This window comes from Haliotis cracherodii, unplaced genomic scaffold (genome assembly GCF_022045235.1).
Source record: "Haliotis cracherodii isolate W230 unplaced genomic scaffold, xgHalCrac1.p SCAF_8, whole genome shotgun sequence".
NCBI classification, from domain to species: domain Eukaryota; kingdom Metazoa; phylum Mollusca; class Gastropoda; order Lepetellida; family Haliotidae; genus Haliotis; species Haliotis cracherodii.
In genome coordinates, this window is record NW_027266341.1 from 40,767,647 (window position 1) to 40,792,167 (window position 24,521).

At 37.6% G+C, this 24,521-nt stretch overlaps 1 protein-coding gene and 2 long non-coding RNA genes across 3 annotated transcripts; 1 reads left to right on the forward strand and 2 right to left on the reverse strand.

Annotated features, from left to right (window-relative positions):
* Positions 1–571: 571 nt before the first annotated feature.
* LOC139450993 (uncharacterized) lies at positions 572–1,867 on the reverse strand. Its single transcript, XM_071232812.1, has one exon. The coding sequence runs from the start codon at positions 1,865–1,867 to the stop codon at positions 572–574; it is 1,296 nt and encodes a 431-aa protein (XP_071088913.1).
* A 3,834-nt stretch (positions 1,868–5,701) lies between these two features.
* On the reverse strand, positions 5,702–8,554 carry LOC139450518 (uncharacterized). The gene is made up of 3 exons (XR_011652232.1): positions 8,451–8,554; positions 7,232–7,303; positions 5,702–6,476 (listed from the first exon to the last, which is right to left on the reverse strand). It is a non-coding gene; the product is annotated as an uncharacterized lncRNA (long non-coding RNA).
* Positions 8,555–9,380: 826 nt separating this feature from the next.
* LOC139450574 (uncharacterized) lies at positions 9,381–17,994 on the forward strand. The gene is made up of 3 exons (XR_011652237.1): positions 9,381–9,575; positions 9,830–9,911; positions 17,575–17,994. It is a non-coding gene; the product is annotated as an uncharacterized lncRNA (long non-coding RNA).
* Positions 17,995–24,521: the final 6,527 nt, after the last annotated feature.

Genomic DNA, 24,521 nt, shown 5'->3' on the forward strand with positions numbered 1-24,521 from the left:
AAAATCTACAACTGACAGGTCGAGACAAGAGTAAGTGCCAGTTGCAGGATGTAGATATGTGTGAGTACCATCATTAAAAATGCACAAATCATTATTTAAAAGAAAATCCTCAAGTGCTTCTCCTTTATTATTAGTGTCATTACTACCCCAAAGTGGGTTATGGCATTCAAATCTCCCCTGATAACACAGGGCCTAGGGAGTTGGTCATACAGTGCCTGAAGATCAGACTGTCGAAGAGAGTACGATGGTGGTACATACAAGGAACATAAAGTAAAAACAATATTAAGTGTTACACGTACCGCAACAGCCTGAAGAGGGGTATTGAGAGGTACAGGACTGTGGATGATGCCCTGCCTCACAATAACAGAAGCTCCCCCAGTTGCTCTATCCCCTGGAGGGGAAAAGCAATGGGAGGAATCATACTGTCTTAAATCAAATTTGTCAGTAGTTTTAAGGAAAGTTTCTTGTAAACAAAATGCAGATGGTTTTAAATCTTGAATCAAAAGCTGAAGGTCATTTAAATTGTTCCGAAGTCCTCGGCAATTCCATTGTATTAAGGGAGCAGAGCAGTTCATGGGGGTTCAATTGGAGATCGTGATCTGGGGGAAGGTCCTCTACGCTGTAATGTCAGCGATGGAGTGACCTCCATAGCTAGAGGTTCAAAAGTGTTGTGAACCTCTACAGGGATGATCAAAGGAGATGGCACCTCTACTTGTTTGAGGGCCCTTGATTCTTTCTTTTTTAATTGTTTCCTTTCCTTGTTCGTGAGATGTTTAGTGTTAAGTACGTCTCTCACTGACTCAGGTTTAGGTACAGACACAGGTACTGCCAAAGGTACAGGCACAGGCTCAGGCACAGACTCAGACTGAAGCTCAGTCTGAGATGCAGACGAAGAAGAGTCACGAGGAACTGGAGGTAAGACTGACTGCTTGTCAGAGACCCAGCAGATGTCTGTGTGGCATGCACAGTCGACTTTGCGAGGTGAAGTGGAAACGGCTGCAGAATACGACAAGGAGGACGGTGTATTCGGAGTTTGTTTAGCCAAGAGTTTCACAGCTTCTGAAAAGGAAATGTTATTTGTGTGTTTTATTTTTAGAAGCTGAGATTGCTTCTGATAGTATGGACAAGATTTTGATGAAGAGAAGTGTTCACCTCTGCAGTTTGCACATTGGATATCATTTGTGCATTCAGCACTATCGTGACTTTTACTGCACCGGGAGCAAACTGGGGACTTGTCACAGGATTTGGCTCCATGTCCAAATTTCTGACACTTGAAACATCGGAGTGGATTTGAAATGTACACATCCACTCCGATGTTAATATATCCAGCTTTAATGGAGGTTGGTACTTTTGGACAAGCAAATGTAAGAAGATATGTAGTTGTTGGAACAATTCTATCATTATCTTTCCTGGTGAATCTTTTCACAGATGTGACGCCTTGTGATTGAAGTTCGAACGTAATTTCCTCTTCCGACATGTCAGAAAGACATCTGGCACGGTCACGGATGATACCTCTACAAGAATTCAAGTATTTATGAGTAGAGACAGCAATTGCAACATTTCCAAATTGGTGTGCATTGAGCAGATTTATGGACTGTTGTCGTTTAGAACATTCAACAAGCAATGACCCGTTCCTGAGGCGAGTCACGTTCTTTACATCTCCACAAATACCTTCGAGAGCTTTTGATACAATGAAAGGGTTGATCTTAAGAGAAGCTCCATCAACACCATCGACCACCAGAAACCGGGGCCAGGAGTCAACATTAGTTTGTATTGTGCTCTCATCATCTGAGGACAAAAGTGTGTGTGTGTCTAAATGCCGTCTCTTATTTTTCGTACTAGAACCAGTGTATTGTTGAGTAGCCATGATAGGGAAAAGTGATTCGACATCCCGGCTCCCCACCCACCATGGAGTGTCAACAAGAACGATGTTGTAGTGGAAGCCGACCACAAAGACCAGGGTTACAGCGATGCTATACTCCAGCAAGAAGGACACAGGTAGCCATATATGTCAAACAGAATAAAAGTCAGGCTGGTTCGGCCCTTGACAATTATCTCAAGACAAATAGAACTCGGAGGTCAATAATGCCAGATTGGCCCATGAGCCACCGCCTTCTGGCGTAAGACTCTAGGCAATTAATTAAATCCAAAATGGAGTATTCACACAAAGAAAGAACGTCCAAGTCCAAAATATACATTAAATACAACACAGGTGTGCATATACAATATTACGCACAGGGCCTGGCATGACCAGCCGATTGATAAGACCGGGCCCATCTTACCACCCGTCTAGGCGAAGTAAGGGTCGAAGTAGTGTGTTGGGCAAAGGAACACAGTTCCAGGAACCAGTGCCCTCAACTACCAGACTCCCGTCCTCCGCCGACACAGGGACGCAACCCACGGCAAACAGGTTGCCCATTTTAGTCGCCTCATACGACCAGCAATGGGAGGCTGTGGAAATATTCTGCCCCGGTTCCACACGGGGGAAGAGCTATTAGCGTTACCCAGCACTCACCACGAGGAGGTTGCTCTTCACGAGTGCCTATGAATCGGGAAGACACACAGGTAATAATCTCTATTTACTTCTAAAATAATAACCGTATGTCCAGTTTAATTATTAGATTCATACCTGGACGGTTTGGGGCGAATGTTGTAATCCTCTGGCAGAAGCAGCATCTTGAAGTTAAGACTTAACAAACTTTCCACTCACAGGTGTAATAATCTGCACACGGTATAATATAGTGCATTGATAAATATGTGTATTGCCAGTGTCTGCTCTCTTCAGGCCTAGATTAAATGAGACACTCCTTTAGATAACAGAAACAAATGATCAGGTTTGGAGGTTTTTAATTTCATCTTTCATTTGCATTGCAGTCATAATATTATCATACATGATATCACATCGAGAGTAATTATACACTTATGTTTATTTATGTAATTTAAACATCTATTTATAAAAGAATCTGAAAATGGATAGGTAAACAAGCAAATCGTTTATGTTAATACCATGACACATAATACATAATGTAATTGTTATGTCAGTTAAGGTAGAATGTAACAAGTATACTTGCAGTTTATATTAATCAATTCATTTACTTAATTGAAAATCTGTCAGCTATTAATTTGAAGTTTTGAATAGAATAGAATAATTGCATTTGATCTTCCTTACTCAAATGCGAATATCCGTAGAGCACTGTTTGTAAAGAGTAACCATGTTTCTTAAAATACATTTCAATCCGAAGAACACTGTAATTTGTACATACAACAAAAAATGTAAAGCATGTTTAGTATGATTTCAACAGGAACAAGTTTTAGTATCCAAAATACTGATCTACGTTGAGATCGCTGCAGCCATGCCTGAGGCGACTGTGATTAAATAAACATAACTTCCATTATATTAATTCCAGTGAATCCCCAGTATCTCCCCTTCCTTGTAGCAAGTTCTTGAATTGTGTAACGGTATCTCTTGTCTCTTTTGTTACTTCTGAAAGCATATTTTGAAGTTTCGTTGCAGCTGGTATAAATATATCTTTTGTTGTACTCTGGGATTATCATTATCAGCATCAGAAACTTTTCATAAGAGGGCCCGATAACAAAGTACTGGGGTAAATGTTTCATTGTTATATTATTGTATTCCGGGTACATCAGTAAGACATGATATTCGTCTTCTGTAACATGGTTACAGCATAAGCATGTGGTACTTTCTGTTTCAGGAACTGTGGAACATCTGGCAGCTCTGATATGCAAATCATGACAATTATATCTTAATTTTGTTCATACTCGACGGAAGTTTAATGCTCTTTTTTCTCAAGATATATCTCTGACGTGATTTGAAACTTGAAATCTGAAAGTAGTATAGGTAATGATGGTTCTGGCTCACTTCCACTGGAGCCAGATTTATATACCTATACCACCACTACAGGGGGGTTTTTTTATGCCAAAATGATGATGCGATTCAACGATCATCTTGAGATTAAGTTAAACTGGCTCTAGCTCACCACTACCTGAGGCCAATCAATGATAACATACAGGGAATTTTTAGTACAAAAACGATGATGAGACTAAACTAAATTGTAATGAAAATATTCTCTATTATTTTTATTCATACGTATACCATTATTTTGAACAAAGTGATATTCAACATTTTTACTAAGTTCTTCGTTCAGACTATATACTCTTCTTGGTAATTGGAAAGAAACAATAGATGACCGTATTTGGTTGGTTTGACATCACTAATATAATATATACCCTGTGGTAATTCTCTCCATTTGATAATTTTGTCCCTGAGCATAAATGCTTCGATAACTTTTTCGAGTTCTTCCTTTGTTGGTTTGTAATTCTCCATTATTATACACTTATGTAAGCATTCGTTTAAATGAATGTATGATTTTTTATGCAGTGTGGTCTAATGATAGTAAGCAATCTATTTTTAATCTCCAACAAGTTCTTTGGTTTTGGCACTGAATAATTGACGCGCTTGCTGCCTCCCTTGTTCTATGAACTTTTTTTCTCGTCTTCGCTAATACCACTCACAGCAAAAAAAGTGTAGGTTTCCGTCTTCCGGAAACCTTCCGGATACCTTCCCATATTTGGATCCGGCCCGGATACCTTCAGGAAACCTTCAAAAAAAAATGTCAAAATTTGGGGGGTGCATTTTGTTCACTTAAGTGTGAAACACATAAAAAAATTTACTTGAAAATACCAAGCAATTTGAAGGTTGTTGAAGGCATCTGGAAGGTTTCCGGAAGGTATCCGGATGCAAATTTTCTTCATGACTTGCTTCTGGTAAATAATGTTAGCCTGTGCATTACAGATACCTGTTGTAATATTCTGTGTTATTTTAATGGTAAATATCTTCCTAAAACATTTTTGGAGAAGAAAATTGTTCAATTTCATATTTCGTCCTTTTTGGATGTTAATGGTATTTAATAATGATATCCTTAAATTTCATGTCCAGACTTCCAGTTTGTACTGAGAAAAAGAAAAAGTCATTGACAATGTGCTCACTTGGGCCTTTGGTCCTAGTGAGATGATAAGACTATTTGTAACGGTACATGTACTTGTTATATCCAAAATACTAACTTCATTGACATTTGCCTCACCCTAGTTTTATGGTACTACAGTAAGCTCTTCCTCAGTTACTGTGAATTATTTTATTAAAAGGGATTGACACTTAATTTGACACTGGAGTTGTAACCACTGCACATATATGTGTATTCAAATAATATAACAACGATGTGCTTAATACTTCACAAATATCTCCAGAAATAGGCATTTTAGTTATAATTGCAGAAATACTTTATGAATGACCCCTTCACTGTTGCCTTGATCTTACACTTCAACCCCTCATGAGTTATCACTTTTGAGTGTGAATTTGACCTTCAATATCAGTGATAAATATTTCAAAAACATTTCAAAGAGCTATCCAGCACATAAACCAAATATGCAGTCCTTTGGTAGAATTCAACATATCATTGACCAAAATATGGAAGTAATGTAACCAGTATATGTATAAGAGTTACTAAGACTTCTGTAGAAAAGGCAATTTAAGGGAAAATGTAGTATATATAGATCACACACGACCTTTTTCCAACTTCGACCCCTGCCCAAAGGAAGAGTTAGACCACAAACAAACGTTTTGTCTGGTTGTGACTTTAACCTTTGACATAACAGATCAATGTGTCATCAGACGTTTTCAGAGCAAAGGAAACATGTGTTATTTATCTTGAGATGCCCAAGCAATGCATGGTTTCATAAGATAAGTGTGGCTATTAAACTGAGGCAAAATCATGAAACATCCCCAATTACACAGCTGGTAAATGAAACATAAGCAACAATCAAATTACCAATTTCTTTTATTCATATGCCTATAGTATATCGCACATTGAACAGTGTTCACATGATGGTTCCTGATGCAGTATGCAATTTCATCCTATTCTTCAATACTCATAACAGAGTGTGATAACTGTTCGCTTGACAGTACCTACGGATTATGTTCACCAGTTCAGATAACTTACTTTCCCTCAATCCTCCTTTTCTTTCTATATTGCCATGGATGAACAGGAACCAGGATGAGGGGATAACAGTTAGACTCTATCTCTGCTGCATTGTGTTAGTAGAATTGTGAACTTTCCATTTGGTGTTTGGGTCCACATTTAAAGACAATAAGTCCCATTTATCATTCCTTTCAAGTGTTTACAAGAATTTCCTGAATGTCCTGGAAGAATTACACTCCAGCTTGGCATTGGTTGGTCTTCTCACATTAGCCAGACCAGCCTTTGTGTGTCCCAGTACCATTTGGCATACAATTTCTCGGTCGGCCTCCATTGAAATAACAGGACCCTCATCATCGCTGTCTGCAAATCATCTCTGAATATCTGAAGGGGTGCAGCCTCTGTTTAGGACTCCCTTGTCTGGTCCTTCCAGACTGTCAACCTGGAGTACTCATCCAGGGATCTCAAGCAGGACTTCAGTTTCTGCAGCATTATGTAAAACGATTTTAGCAATCAAAAAGAATTGTTGCCACATGTACTTACAGATAGAAGGCAGCAAAATCACTTAAGTTGTCATATGTGAGTCTTGTTATATGCTAAACATTTAAGATAATCACATCTCAAATCTCAACCAGACAAACCAGTGACTAATGTTATGAACTCGGTCCAGACAAACCGATGATAACTATTATGGACAATATCCCACATCACTGTGGTATGATTACATGTGATCAATGAGCCTACTCAATCACAACCTTATCTATTAATGAGGCTTGGAATGCTGGGAATCTTTTAAAGAGATGTCATTTAGTGATTGTTTCAACTCATCAACATGGAAAAATATATATTCACAATCCTTGTCACATAGCCAAACTATTGCTGGATGCAGTGTTAAATAAATGATTTGGCTTTAACACTGCTTTGAACAGTATTCCAGATATATCACCGCATGTTAGTTTGATGTGGGAAGAAAGTCCTAAGTGATGCAGGTCTTTGATGAATCCCACGAGTATGTGTATAATGCTGACAAACCTAGCAACATAATCGGGGAGAACCAGGATTTGAACCCATGACTATAGGTTTCTGCTAAGCCCAAGAGATGCAACTCTGCACAGAAAATTGTAGTGCCTTAGACAATAGGACATCCGTGCCTACAGCGATAAGGAACAAACTGAAGACATATTTGCAAAATAACCATATGAACCAAACAGAATAATTTCAAAATATTTACCACTCACTGTTGCTCTTCTATGGTCTTTCTTTGCATTGATGCTGCACGGATGACTGTCTCTTTTATTCATCCGGACATTCTACAAACATAAGTAGCATTCACATCACAGAAATGTCCAAACTGTAAATGTTGTACATTTGATTCAAATGAAAAAACCCCGGTTGTGATTCCGACTTAGAACTACCCTAATCATAATAATTCATGTCAAACATTCAGAGATGACATTTATCCCCATATTTAACAAATGTTAAAGCAATAGTTTGACAACAAAGTCAGGGTCATTCAACACATACATTACATAGGAAATAACTTGTTCGACAATGCAGAGAGATCCTCACCGAGGTGAATATCATTCCATGAATTATTGCCACATTTTCTTGAAATGCAGATTAATGCAATGCAGTATTTACTTTTATTTCTAGGCTATTTGTTTGGCTTTTCCATGGCACTGTTTTGACAGAGATCTAACCTTGATATGACACTTTGTTCAGAAATGATATAAATAAGAGAATACTTTATTATTCCAGAGAAAATTTGGGTTACATAGTAAAAGCACAGAGAAACAAGTATAAGATTCATGATTTAAGTTAAATACACTCGACCCGTGAAGATTCCGGGGTAGACTAGGTCTTCAGCAACCCATGCTTGCCGTAAAAGGCCATTATGCTTGTCGTAAAAGGCGACTAACGGGATCGGGTGGTCAGACTCTCTGACTTGGTTGATGCATGTCATTGATCTAAATTCCGTGGCTCGATGCTCATGATATGAATCACTGGGTTGTCTGGTCAAGACTCGATTATTTACAGACCGCCGTCATATAGCTGAGTGCGGCGTTAAACAACAAACCAACCTAAATACACTCATACATACACACACAAACACAACATCCAAACACCAGGGTTAGAAATTGGCACTAGTCATTTTGACATTTTAAAGGTTTTGCTATATGCTATCATTTTAGGACTAGTGGACTGAAAGTGTTAGTTTCTACCGCTGCAAACACTAATCAACTAATGAATTGAGTGGTCAGACTAGGTTGTCATCATACTCTGAGGGCATGGATCTTTGCTGAAAATAACAATCACTAGATTGCCTGGTCCATGTTCAATTATTTACAGGCTGCCATCACAGAGCTGGACTATTGTGAGTGTGATGTTTCACATTACATTGAAATATACCATGATGAATACATGTAGTTTGTATTTATCACAAACAAAAATACTCACTCAATACTTGGTATCCTCCCTGAGGATGTCTGTGAACCTCCCCACAAACCCTGAACATGCTGAAACAGAAAACAACTAACTTGTCTTTATCCTTTCAATGTTTCAGTGTGAATTTGTTAAAGATTGATAAGCTGTCATTATTCATTGTAATCCACATCTCACTTTCAGGTGGTTCAGGTGGCAACACATGATTGGAATTGAATGCCACGTTTTGTTTGACATGCACTTTGCCAGATTTATACCCTTGGTAACTAACCCTCATCATCAAATCCCAGCGTTATGTTGAGAATAAGGACACGACCCTTAAAAGTCCTGCACCTGTAGCTCTTATGCAATCCCAAATAGAAATATCATGTCACAACAAACACTTGATCATAATAATAACAAAGGTTTCCGAAAACAACAAAACTAAAAGGGCCCTTGACATTTACAGTAGTAACATGGAGATCAGGAAAATATCTAAATCAATCCATTCCATAAGATCTCTGTATAGAAATCATGGAACATTATGTCTCGAAGCCCTGCTACGTACCTGGCATCTGCAAGCTGCTCTTCCTTCCTTCGGCTGTCAATCGAGTTTTCGAAATACTTGACGTCCTCGTTGTGGATGGCTCAGGTGGATTTCGACCGAGATTTCCGAGTTAGAGGTGATTGAGAACAATGTATCGATACACGACGTAAGCATATCGCAATCAAGCATCACGGTGTACATCGATTACACGAGGTTTGAGTGTTTGTTTACATTTGTGTTCCAAAATGGCGCCCTCGGCTATACAGGGAATTATGGGTAGACTTGCTTGTCCCGGAATAACACGAGTTGGTCACGAATGACGAGCGGTCATTTCTGCAGCAGTTACGGAAAGAGACGAGGTTGGCCGATTACAGTTCATACAGGCCATATTGGGAGCCGCGGGGATTTCGACAGTGTGTATTAGGAAGTATACCTATGTGGTGTATGGAATATGCGTTTGCCTACCATGCCAGGCAGTGTGACAAGGGATATCCCAGCGGATGTAATATTCCTACAGCATAAATGTTTCACAACCTCGATTTCAGGGAGCTGAAGATGTGACATATTCAGACAGAGACCATAATACATAGACTGTTATATGGTCTCTGATTCAGGTAAGGAATATGTTAATAATATTGATCACGTATTAAAGTTATTTATCTTCTGTAAGCCACTTATTCTGTTTTATATATGTTAGTAAATGTGTGATTTAATTTTTGTAGGATAAGCAATCTACCTAACTTATGTTAATCCTTGCTAATGTATATGATGTAGAAATATGTTTGCTTATTTATATTCCTTTATCTAGATACTCTATAGTGACTCATTTTTTTAGTTCATACCGTACCGACTAAACTTACTTTTGCAGGTGTGAATAATCAAGAACAAATTAAATGACAGGAGTTTTGCAACAGTGAACATTGTGAAGTGGAAGATAAGACATTTGAAAGGTATGGATATTTTCACTTGAACTTGTTGAAGAATACCATGATGACAACTTTATCATGTTGGGAATTTTGGCGGTGGGGTAGCCTAGTGGTTGAAGTGCTGAAGACCAAGGTTCAATTCTTGTCATGGGTACAATGTGTAAAGTCTATGTCAGGTGTCCCTTGCTGTGGTATTACTAAAAACAGCGTAAAACCATACCCACTCATTTGGGGATTCCGGGTTGGAATTGGTCCCCATCAACCTATGCTAGTTGTAAGAGAGGGTTATACTATAAAGGGAAATAGTACCTCGCCTACTATTGCCTGGTGAAAACAGCACCTTGTTATTTTTTTTACCTTGGGTCTGAATATGCCCGAATACATGAAATTAAACTTGCATGGTCACTTGTAAACACAAATAACTGAGAAATGTTCAAAAAGGTTTACATTAAAAACTAGCATCTACTTGCCGACTCTGATTTGGAGATGCAACTAAACTTATTGTGAAAATATAATATGCTTTGATTTCTTTGAAGTAAAATAAATGCAATTAAACTTGCAAACACAAATAATTGTTAAATGTTAGTCACCTAAAAATAGTTTACATTAGAAATTAGCCTCTGCTCAAACTTACTCATGATTCTGATTGGGAGGTGCAACTAAACTTATCATTGAAAGATCACATGCTTTGACGTTTTAAGTAGCTTTACTCAGATTAGCTCAATGTCAAGCTGAACCTGAGTCTGGCGAAAATGTCAAGAAACTGGACAACAGGTATACTATATATGTCACATTTATTTTAGTAAGTAGGAAATAAATAGTAATTTTATAGAAATTTCATTTATATATATTTCGGCCAGGAATCAACATGTCTCTCCAGATAACAGACAACAATTAGTAGCCTTTTTTGCCAAATCAAGGTGCTGTTTTCGTTGGAGAAATCAGTGACATTTTGCTGAGGTGCCGTTTTAGCCTCACCCATAAGAGATAACCTAATAGATCAGGTGATCAGGCTCAGTGACCTGGTTCATGGCATCTGACAGTGACCATCTAACAGTGTGGATTGATGTTCACAATATCAATCACTGGATTGTGTAGAATTTTGGGCCTACCTTTAGAATACAGTACCTAACTTTTCAAACAGGTCACAGTATCCTGTGATGTAATTCGTAGTATTCCGTTGCCTGGCACACTGGCAAAACAATGCATTGTGATGTCAGGGGTCATTGGATGTGCATATATATGCTCTTTTCAGTGGTCTATCGTCTCCACACACTATGTTGTTGCATGAGTTTAAATTATTTGTTTACTAAATATTGTTTTAAACATTTATATGTGAACTGGATGGGTAAACAAGCAAAAACTTATTTGAATACCGCTCCAGAATTAGAATACAATATGATATGACAAAAGTACAGTCAAGGAATACAATTATATACATGTTCTTATTATAGGAACTACGTTGTCGGCGCTGTCAGGTCGCATTTTTAGTAGTAATAGTGTACTGCAATATACGGCAAGGAATAGTATTATAAATTTAAGATGCTATGTACAATCACAAAACCTATTGGATAGCTGAATGTAGTCTTCTACTGATTTAAGAATTTCTAAGTTTATTTTTGACGTCCTTTCAGGATTACCTAATAGAATTGAATTTAGATCATATCCCTTAACATAATAGTACATATTCTGTCTTAAATCATTGTAATTTGGACATATGAGAAAGAAGTGAAGTGCATCTTCAGTGTGATGGCCACAGCTACATGCAGGATTATCTTATAAATATTGCCTGCGGATGCACATTTTATAACAAGTGCTTGTTTATTTTCTATATACTTTTATTTCATTTTTTACTTATTACAGTGGTTAAAATGATTATAAATATAAATTGAAACTAATAATGTGCAATAAGCGGGTTATAGCTGAAACGACACCTTAGCAAAACAGCACTGACTGGCGAAATACTCGCCGAAAGCGAAAACGGCGATTATTACTTGAAGAAAATGACACCTTATTTTTTTTTTTACCTTGGTAAAATAAATGAAATTAAACTAGGATTGATAACTTGCAAAGACCAATAATTGTGAAATGTTAAAACAAGTTTACAATAGAAATTAGCCTCTACTCCAACTTATCCTATACCCGACTCAATTTATTGTGATAACATGCTTTGAAGTAAAATATAAGGAATTAAACACACATCGTCTCATACAAACACAAATGCATGTAGTTGTTAAACATTGAAACAAGTTTACCTTCGAAATTAGTCCCCTACTCCAATTTACTCACCGACTCTGATTGGCAGACACAGCTCACTTGTTGTGAATGTATTTTTCACTTTAAAGTTTAAAGTACTCAATGTCAAGCTGAAACTGTATTTAAGAATCCTAACATGGTGCAATTTTTCACAATGGCCTTTCGATGTGTCATTTGAACATGTTGAAAGGTTTTACAAGGGATATTTGTAACCCAATACTTTCCGTAACGGGCGACAATGCTCGACTAAAGAGTTGACTAACGCCTAATATAAACAACTCAACCAACCCCACCCAAAAGGCCAACAACCTAGCCAAACACTTCTCTAAAGTTAGCAGCAACAGTAACTTCAGTAAGAAATTCCAAGATAAACTAAATAAAGAAACCAAATTCTCCAAAGAAAACAGACAAGACAACCTAGAAATAAATCAACCTTACACCATAGAAGAACTAAATCACGTACTAAACAATAGAAAAAAAGGAACAGCCCCTGGCCTAGACCTCACCTCTTACCAAATAATCAAACACTTACCTACCAAACTACTCCAAACTTTACTTAAACTATACAACCTAGTCTACCTAAACGGACAGGTCCCATCCTTATGGAAGGAAGCTCTAGTAATCCCAATACCTAAACCAAATAAACCAGCAGATCAGGCAAACTCCTATAGGCCCATCTCCCTAACCTCAAATCTCTGCAAAATAATGGAACTTATGACTAAAAATAGGCTACAGCACTACCTAGACCAAAACAACATCATAAATCCTGACCAAAGCGGCTTCACTCCTGGCCGATCAACTCTCGATAACCTTGCCCGACTAGAACAGGATATAAAAACAGGACAGCTAAACAAGCAATACACCATAGGCATATTCCTCGACTTCTCTAAAGCTTTCGATATGGTATCGCACCACGGGCTAATACAAAAACTAAAAAAAATAGGACTAAAAGGTCAAATAATAAACTTCATCCAAGATTTCCTAAACAATCGCAAAATTACCGTGGGTATAGACCATACACTATCGGACCAGTGTCCCCTAGAAAATGGCACTCCCCAGGGCAGCATCCTCAGCCCAACCCTCTTCAATATAATGATAAATGATCTATTTGAGGGCTTATCCCCTAAACTAAACACTTCAAAATTTGCGGATGATGGCGCCCTATGGATCCGCACTAAAAGCATTAAAATGGCAGAAAACTTAATCCAAAAATCTCTAAATAAAATACAACAATGGGCAGACAAATGGGGCTTCTCCCTTAACTCAGATAAAACAACAGGAGTAGTATTCAAACATAAAAACATGAAACCTGCCTACCCAATCCTCCAGCTAAACAACCAAACAATCAAATTCCAAAAGCAAACAAAATTCTTAGGACTTATTTTCGATCAACACCTCACCTGGGAGGCTCACGTCCAAAACCTAAAAACTAGATGCAGCAAAGACCTTAACACATTAAGATGTCTCACCGGCTCTAACTGGGGAGCCTCCAAAGATACCCTCCTCTCACTATATACAACACTAATTAGATCAAAACTAGACTACGGCTGTGCCATATACAATACCCTAAACAACTCTCTTTCTAAAAAACTTGACTCAATACAATATCAGGCTCTCAAACTAATTACACGCACCCAACATGGCACCTCCTACACCTCACTTCAGGCCCTTACAGGAGAAATGCCACTAAATCTACGCAGGGAACATCTAAGCCTTAATTTCTGGGCCGCGTCCCAAACAAACCCTCTCATCCAAAACCTAATTAACCAAAACATTAGCCCAAGAAACCAAGCTCTAGCTCGCAAACACCCCTTACTCACCCCAATATCCCAAAGAATAACTAACTACCTCAATGAACACCAAACTCAAAATCTTAAACAAAACTGCAAAAAATCAAATATCTTCACCCCTAAACTGAAAATACCCCAAATAGACACAACGCTAGCTAACCAAATAAATAAACAAACCGACCCAAACATAGCTAAAACCACCACACTTGCATACATACACGAAAATTGGCCAAATTGGTGTCACATATACACTGACGGATCTTCAGACCCGATCTCCAACCACACAGGCTTCGGAGTCCATACCACACAACCAGTTATATCCACACAATCTTACCGACTCCCTAACAACCAATCTATATTCACGGCCGAACTTATGGGCATGGCCTCAGCCCTGCATAACCAACAATCTAAAAACAACAAAAAAATCCTAATTCTCACTGACTCCCTTAGTGGACTACAAGCCCTCCAAAACAAAAATACCAAAAAACGACCTAAATTAATAAACCAAATACTTAAAAGCTCCAACGACCTAACAAAAGCAGGCAAACAAATAACCTTCTTGTGGATCCCCGCCCACGTAGGAATTTACGGCAACGAAAGCGCCGATAAAGCAGCTAAATTATCTCTCAAAATACCAGAAATAAGCCTAAACCTACCCATCTCAAAATCAGAAATTAAAAGTGTAAACAAACAAAAAATAACCAAAAAATGGCATAATCAATATCAAAACTCAAATAGCCAAATCAAAAAAGTGCTCAGAAAACCACTAGCCAAACCTAAAATCCTACACCCCTCTAAAAAAATCGACAGATTAATTACAAAACTCCAAACAGGACACACTAACCTAAATAACCACCTAAAACAACTTAAAAGACACACCACAGGCAACTGCCCCCACTGCAAACAACCCGAAACCACAGAACACGCACTCATTCACTGCACCCACTATCAAACACACAGAACCACACTACAAACCACCCTCAATCTAAATAAGGTTCCTACTCTAGATGAAATACTAAACCCTCAAAATAAACTAGAAAACTTCAAGGCCCTAGGCGTATTCCTAATCAAAACAGATCTAATTAAGCGCATCTAAAAATTAATTAATCTACCAATCCAAAATCCAATAAACATACAAACACCCACCTCACCCGGCTCCCTTAGTTCCCTCCTCCACCCACCTCGGCATTTATTCCAAATTTAAAAATTTCAAAAAATCAATATAAGCAACCCCTAAAAGCCCCCCCTTGGGTTGCACACACCACTTTCACCCTTCTCGGAATACACTAAATGGTCCGGCCAGGCCCGTGTGCGAAATACGCTGTAGTCGGAAAGTGCACGTTAAATCTTCTATATCAGTCAGTGCAATTTTTCACAATGACCTTTCGATGTGTCATTTGAACATGTTGAAAGGTTTTACAAGGGATATTTGTAACCCAATACTTTCCGTAACGGGCGACAATGCTCGACTAAAGAGTTGACTAACGCCATCAGGTGGCGATCAGGCTCGGTGACTTGGTTGATGCATGTCATTGATCCCAATTGTGTGGGTCGATGCTCATGATGTCAATCACTGGACTGTCTGGTCCAGACTCGATTATTTACATATAGCCGGAATATTGCTTGAGTGCGGCATAAAACAGCAAACCAAATCATAAGAGTGGGATGAATGATTTGAAATTAGCAAGTTTAATGTGACCTTCAATCACTACAACCTGATCTGAGTCTTGAAAAGATATGACTTTGATTCAGTGAAAATTTGCATCATGATAGTTTCAACTGTAGATACAGTTAATCTGTTTTTTGTACAGTTTCTGTTTATTCAATATATATTTTGTTCAAATAAGCTTTGCCTCTTCACCAACCCTATTCCTCTTTTGGAATAAATAGTGTCTAATAATTCAAACACCATCACCATCATCCTAGTGAACACAACAAAGAAATGCACATCAAAAATGTCATTATTATTATTTCTGATCTCTGATAAATTAGAAAAAAACTGTTATCCAGCAAGATACATTTCCTTGGTCCCAAGAAGCATGTTACATAGTAAACTGACTCGATAATTGAATAGCAGTTGTAAAGGCACAACTGACTAAGCCGTCACTACTCAATTAAGTAATTAACAGACAATTGCAAGTACTAATACCCACCCGACACTAATTGCCCTGTTAATCCCTAGTCCACAATGAGTTGACATTGAGTTCATTTTGCTAATTAGCTGTTTTTAGAGTAGCAAGGTAATAAACATCAAAGGTGGGGCAGGCTTTGATCATGTGTTCTGTAAAAGAGATGATGTCACTTGTTTTATGTTTATTTAGGATTAGCTACATCCCTTGATGCTACCAAGGCAGCCCTTGAGATTATCAGACAGTTTGGCTAGACACAAACTGATGTCTCCCTTGTAGCACACTATGTGTCAGACACAGACTTTGACCACTCTGTGCAGATGCATATCAATGCATAAAGAACATTGGGTAGATGATTCAACAATGCCACACAAGTCAAAGTTGGGTTTCACTGTATTTAGAAACAGACGATGGATCCAAAACTTTATAACAGTAATTATGATTAATTTAAACTTTGCCAGGCCAATATTTTGGCAGATTTGCATGTTATTGTTAATCTTCATTTAGTTAATTTTCAAAAAAGATAGGATGAATGATAAAATATGATAATGAGTCATGAATATTTGAATTCAGATCAGAACAAACAGGGAGGGTCACCCCAAAATGTGAGAGTCTCTAGGGGAGACTTTTGACAAAACGGACAATAAAATATAAAGTGCTTTGCATTTTCTTTCAGTGAAGGTTGTGTCAAAAATGAATGAGAACATACCGGTAATACATGACCGGCCCCTTTAATGTAATATACATAGTTTTTAGTTGATGGTTCAGGTTGTAGTTTTCAGTTGAATTTCTTATCACTGTCTATGATGGACTACCAATTAACGGTAGATATTTAATATCCATAATAACTTAGATAAATGCTTCTACAGTCTCATCCTAATTTGTCAAAATTTGAATTTCAATATAGCTTCCATTAATGAATTAATGAATTTGGTGAGAATATCTATTGTCTGAATTCCTAATATACTTTCTTTTGTATTTGGTGTGCAAGGGTAGCCTAGTGGGTGAAACAGTCTCTGAAACCCGGGTTCAATTCACCACATGGGTACAATGTGTGAAGCCCATAGCTGGAATATTGCTAACAAGCTGCATGAAACTATACCAACTCACTCGCTCATTATGTTGTATTTTGAGATCACTTACATGACATGTGTTTTGATAATTATGAATAGTTGCATTTATGTATTTATGTATAAGAACCTATGTAACTTAGTTTTGCATAGTCTTGCTTACCCTTCCTTACATTTTGATGTAATGCAAACACTCAAGCAAAATTCAGGTGAACCTTGTGGTATTGTTTTCGAAGATCGCATTCATTTTTGTATTTTCTGAACACTTTTCTGTTTGCAATGGCTTATTTACATGTTCAAAGATTGGTTAAATATCAGTTGCAAGATAACTTGTCAATACCTCACTGTTTGAGAAAACAACTTTAAACATTTGTAAATTTATATGTGTGTGTTTCATAACTTTTGACTAACAAGTTTCTAAAGATGTTATGAAATGTTTCAGGTACCTGGATTTCACAATCTGACACCAGCTACATTTAAGAAGATCTTGCTCACACAATTCAGACAAGGGACTCGCCGGAAGATGAACAGTACTCCTGATAACAACCAACAGATTCACCTCAGAAAGTGATGATTCTGAATGAATAATGCCACTAATGTGACTGTAGGTGGTTTTATTATGACACTAATGAAGTCTGAATGAATTTATGCCAAAGCACTGTGACTATGTCCAGGTTGTGTACACCGATGCTGACCATACAAATCTGAATGACTTTTGTGGTTTACTGCAGAAACATAATTGACTTTAGATATTCTTCTTCAATAAAATTCTTCTGAGATTTGACTAATTTGTTTATTTAGAAAATGGCATTGAAGCGTCTGTTCTGTAAGGCCTTGCAAACACCACTGGTTACTTTATGCTAGTTCCTCTTCTTTCTTGATCAAATTTCAATTTGTGATATGTACCAATGAAATGCCATATAATCAATAAATAAGATTTTTTTCCAAAAACATGATTTGTTTTGCTTCATTAGCATAAAGATATATAATACTGATCAGCCATAACATAGGTGCTGAACAAATATGAAATGTACTAATGCCCTGAATGTTTTCCTACTATAAATACTTAACAAAAGTTGTAGTTCCACCATAGTAGACAAATGACATTGATATTTTTTCTGTACTTTATTTAGGTGTTTTCTATGGATGCCATTAGTCTTATGCACCAATTTGGGACAATTGTATTCTGTTTTATATTCCCATGAAACTACACTGTCCCGATATAACAAGTACTGATACCGTTCCAAACTAATCTGTTAATCTCACCAGGGCCAAATGCCAAATCACATGGCCAATGACTTTCCATTTTTTTCTGAGTGAGAATGCTGTTTTGCCACTTTTAGCAATATTGCAACAATATCATGGTGGCGGACACCAGCAATAAGCTTCACACATTGGACCCATGTCGCAAAACAACTTGTGAACAACGCATGCCCACATATCTCAGTTTGAGGAGGATATTTACCATTAAAATAACACAGAATATTACAACAGGTACCTGTAACTTTTTCTTTTTCTCAGTACAAACTGGAAGTCTGGACATGAAATTTAAGGATATCATTATACAAGAACTGATGTTTGTTCATTAAATACCATTAACACCCGAAAAGGACAAAATATGAAATTGAAAAATTTTCTTCTCCAAAAATGTTTTAGGAGGATATTTACCATTAAAATAACACAGAATATTACAACAGGTACCTGTAATGCACAGGCTAACATTATTTACCAGAAGCAAGTCATGAAGAAAATTTGCATCCGGATACCTTCCGGAAACCTTCCGGAAACCTTCCAGATGCCTTCAACAACCTTCAAATTGCTTGGTATTTTCAAGTAAATTTTTTTATGTGTTTCACACTTAAGTGAACAAAATGCACCCCCCAAATTTTGACATTTTTTTTTGAAGGTTTCCGGAAGGTATCCGGGCCGGATCCAAAATGCTGTGACTGGTCTTACGAGAATTTGATTGAATCTCCTGCTTCATTGCATTGTATTTGGTGAGTTCTGACAGCACTAAATGAAACTCCTCCTCGGATATCTTACAATCAGCCAGTACTGTTGAAATATGGTCCTCAATGCTGTTTAACTTTGCTTCGGCGAGTATCCAAATATTATAATGTTTTAATGCTTTCTTTTGCAACTTACAAGAAATAAATTTTATCGCTATTCCTGCCAGTCCTGAGACTCCAGCAGCTATTTCCATGACAAGTACGATAGGCGCCGCGATTATAGTTGATAATAAACCAACACCGGCTACACCGATTTCCATGCCAGTTGTTACTAGCACGATTTCAACTCCGTTGAGAGCATTCACGGATCTGCGATACTTTTTATACAATCCAAGTCTCAACTCCCTCTCCTTCTCTATTCGATGTTTTATGTCGCTTATTTGATGTAATCAAAATCCATCAAAAGTATCCATCTTTTCAGATGCTTCATCGAGCGCTGGATATAAACTCATAGTTTATATTGTTATATGATATAATAGTCTTTAATTGGTCTTGCTTCAATGTTTTGAGAGTATACATCAGCCTTATTACATGTATATTATACGGCATAAATATCTTAGTAAGAGAAATGCTGTCACTTTTAATAAGTTGGACCCCTTCAAGGGTTGCAACGGGTGATGGTCCCATATAAATAATACTGCAACGTTGACGCTCATGTTTCTTAAGCCATTGAATCGATAGACCTGGTAATATTTCGAAGGCATCTACTGGTATATCTCCAAACAAGACTTCAATAATAAGCATAGAAAGATTAGGTATTGCACTCAAATTATCTTTAATATCATTGAATTCAGTAACCAAATTTAAACTAACCTTTTTTTACTGCCGGACAACTATATAACATATGACCTGGTTTTTCTGGCAGGGGAGAGACTAACACACTTTTTCGTTTTGATGGGATATAAGCCGCGAGTACGATCCCACTATTTATTATCTTAGTTAAATTATGTGCCTTACCCATCATCACATTCGGTTGGGTAATGACGATATTCAATAACCACTCGATTTTTTCTTAGATCATAGTCCATTTATTATCATTGTTGCGAGTAAGATTGTACAAAGTGTTTTTATTGAGTCTACTAACGTCGACATCGCTTAAATCTCCTAGATTACCTGTGAATGTAACTTCTTTCCGATTGTATACATTATCTTGTAAGTGTTATGCGTATAACTTGCCATCGATACCGGGTTTACCGATTCCTTCCGTGTCTCCGAGATCAGAAAGCGCAATTGTATTACATTGTCTAAGGTTATTTGTTCCAGGGCCTAATGAATCAACCATTATTTATAATATAGAGTGTTACACTCAAGTATCCTATATGTAAAGGGTGATGTTTTAGATCTAATACAGAAATTTTGAGATCTGAAATAATACCAGGCTTTAATTTTTTATATTGTAACGATGAGAAAGATTTCGTTCTACCGCTATTGTATTTTTCATCTTTGACTGGAATAGCTCTCAGCAGAGTCACAACTCTTTATAGGGAACTAAATCGGGTAATTTATCTCCATGCCCTGTTTTGTTGGGTTTTATTTCTATTGCTATTCTTTCTTCTGCTATTACAAATCCAAGTGTTTCTGCAGGCGCTGGACAAGAACTACTTGCTTTTCTCCAGCACTTATAATCAGCATCCCATTCGACTCATTTTGTGTGAGACTAACTCCCAAGGCTTAAAAATTTCATCATTTAGGGAGCATAAGCTGTAATACCCATCAGGTATAGTGTGCACATCTACACTTATCCATATCTTATTATGATTTCTCGCAGCATTTATATGTTACATCGCATAGCGAGACTTCAAGTTGACCAGTTGAGTTATCAATAGTATGAAGCAGTTGAATAGATGGGACCATTTGTTATTCCCGGGAGTGTGATATACATATTAAGTATACAATGATACTATATCATAACTTGAATATGAAATCGACTTACATTACTAATCAGTCGATTTTAGTAAGTGCCTCTGGTGCTAATTTTGTTGTTGAATTCCCTGATATCTTTGAAAAGTACAGGGTAACGGCAACTAGCGATAAAATGGTGCATGATTGGTTTCACAATCCAATGCAATTTTGGCAGAACCAGTTAAACTTTGCCATATGGTGTGCCACAACAGGATGTGGTGTATCTCTTTATGCCCCAGGATTTGAACTAAAAAAGTCTGTGTTATCATTTCACGTGTACTATCAGATTAGACATATTCTTAAAGAAATTAGTGCCCTGTTACCGCAGGATCGAGCATGGAATGCATCAAATAATCCGTGGGCATTCGAGCATATTTGTCAGGAATTTAATGTTTTTTCGAGTAAAGATTGGCGTCTGAATGGAGTTAACCATGGTCTAGGTATTCCATACGCTGGTGCACACTCTGTTAAAGAAGTCAGCGATGATTTACTGAAAAGAGGTTGGCTTCTTCCGAGCTTTGCTCTCTCGAGTAACGAGTGGAGAGATGATCGTATGAACTTTAAGGGTGGTGTTGGTTTCACCGTCCAAAAGGTTGTGCAACCACCTGGAAACGATTGGAATGAATTTCTTCATGATAAAACAGAAAATAATTTTACTAATCCAGGAGTTGTAAGAGTTAATGAATCAATAAGAACTTATTTATGCGCAATTCTTGGTCACAAACACGAACGGGAATCATCGGTTCTGGGACGTCTCTCGATGCACAAAAACAGTTTGTCGCAAACGTGGAGAATGCTATTAATTCAACAGTTGATATACCATCTTCTATAAAACGTTATCAAGATGAATTACAGTACGCTCAATCCAAAGTAGACTACGTTTATGTGCCGGGACTATACATGTCTCCTTGTAATATGGAACTTAAGATCGGTCAAGTGATTGGTTATAATAATAAAATTGTTATTGCTTCCGATTAGCTAAAAACAGGTATAAATTCAGATATTAACACCGAATTAATAACACAAACAAACACAGGCGAAACGGGAATAGTCAAGCAACAGATATCTACTGACGCCCCTACTAACACATCTACTGATCCACAACCACATGTGCCACCACATATTGCAGCTAAAAATCAACAACATATCGATGAAAAAACAGTGCTTATAGTAGGTGGAGTCGCGGCTGGTTTACTAATGAATTGGATAAATAGTTCTTAGCGGATACATACAACAGCCCTGCAATTGCTACGATCAGTGCCCACAAGTTTTTGACTTAGCCAAGTGGTGGTCTTAACTAATAAATTCAAGAGCCAGGAAACTATACTCCCTATTATACCGGGAAGTGCAGACGTGGCTTTCCCAGCGAGCTTTCCCAGTGCTTCCCCTAATGCTTTTAAATGCTTTTTTATCCACTCTTTTACACCATTTGTATCACTAGGTGGTGTGCCACCACCTCCTGTACCACCTGTACCACTGGTTAACGCGAGAGTCAAAGTGGATATAATAATGCGGTTAAAATACTGACAATGGTTATCCCCTGTTCTCTGAACAATGTTTTAATTTTATCGGCCAGTGTAGTATCATCGTTGAGGACTTGATCGATAGTTTCTCGAATTCGACTGATTTGGGAACAAAGTGCCTTTCTATTACTGGAAGCCGCTTTGAGGCGGGCCGATCTTTTGTCTTCTAAGTTACGCCATCTTTCGGCAACGCGGCGTCTTCTGAATTCATCACCCGCCTGTTCAAGTTTTGTTTTCTCATAAGCTATATGCTTGTTGAGTTCGGATAGCTTGGCTATATTATTGATGACTTCTCCCTGCATTGTATGCATTGCCTTGTCAAGACCTCGTAATTCCCTAATAGTGAACTCTGAGGATGGTACCTGTAATGTGGAATTATCGTTGTAGATATCCAAGATTTCTCTGTGTCCGTCCGAGGCCAGCTTCGAGCTTTCTTCCAAATTAACTTTGTTACTGAGTTCAGCACGCACAGTTCGAAGAACCTTAGTAGTCTTCGCAGAAAGTTTTTCTCGTGAGTAGTCTACAAAACCTAATTCATTATGAACAATGTTGATGCCATGTTTACTGGCTATCGTAGACAAAGCTAGGGGCTTACGAGTACGAGAGTGCATAAGATCAACATTCGGAGAGCCACCCAGTCGCAATATTCCTTTACTATCTATCGTAAACTTTGAACAGTCACGACCATTTGGGCTAACATATCTTTTATCATCTTTTAAGGCATCGTAATAATCATTAACGGATGGTTTCAAAAGTTCATCGTTAAGATTCGTAAAGCTGGTTTCATCAGTACCCTCTTCGATTGTACTAGTATCAGTTAGGTTATCTAGATTAATATCATCAATTTTAATATTAAACATAAGGTTACATAATTTCAATATAACAATGTCTTCGCAATACGGACGCAAGTTAAACCTGCAACGTAGACTTCGGGATCCATTAGGGGTCAAAGCAATTCGTCAGTCTGTAACTATAACTAATAACCTGAGTACCATCGATCAGAATCCAACGCTTCTGGTTCGCTTTCCTAATCTCGGCGCACACAATGTGTTAGTTCCGGGAGCTGCACGACTATCATTTACAATTAGTTTGAATTCAGTCGACGCTAGGAGAGAGCTCGTTCAGAACATAGGTCGTGCGATTGTTAAGAAAATCGGGATTCAATTCAAACGTTTAAGGATGTTGAATCTGCCATGCACAAATACTTTCTTGATTATGGAAAGAAACTTGACCCAATACAGAGACCAACAATAAGTCAGTTTTATACACCATCAGAGGAACCAAAAAACCAGAGAGATAGCATTTATAATGTTTGGGTTATCAGTTATTGTAATTTTCAGTTATACAATAACTACTCATAAACTATGACCTGTAAACATACTAGTCAGGGTGAGTCTTATCAACTACTATGTCAGCTATGTCACCCTGACTGCTAATCTATAAATAGTGCTGACTGCTAATCTATAAATAGCGCCGACTGTTGTCTATTTTTAGCTACACATAAGCTATGATCTATTACTCATCAACTAATCTATAAATAGCGATGACAACTGTGACTCACCAGTGGAGTGATTTGTATTTAGACAAATGATATGATAGATGTATGACCATGAATCTGTGCAGATTTACACTCGACTCGGAAAGTCGATTCAATGCAACCGACGTTATGTTGGTATTTACTGTGGTATCCACTCTTATTACATCAGACAGGGAAACTTAAATTATGTTTGTTCTGTATGTGGGATAGGGGTTCAAGGTCGTTATTGTTTATGTAAGAAACACAGTGCTGATAGGGTCAGGAACCAGATTATTTACGCTAGGAAGAGAGATTACATCAACGAGAGGAATAGGTTGGGGAGAATACGTATTTAGATGTATGAAAAACAACCATTTAGAGATTTGACTCATTTTGCATATACCATTAAATGTTTTTTGTCAGAGAGTTGAAGGCTTTG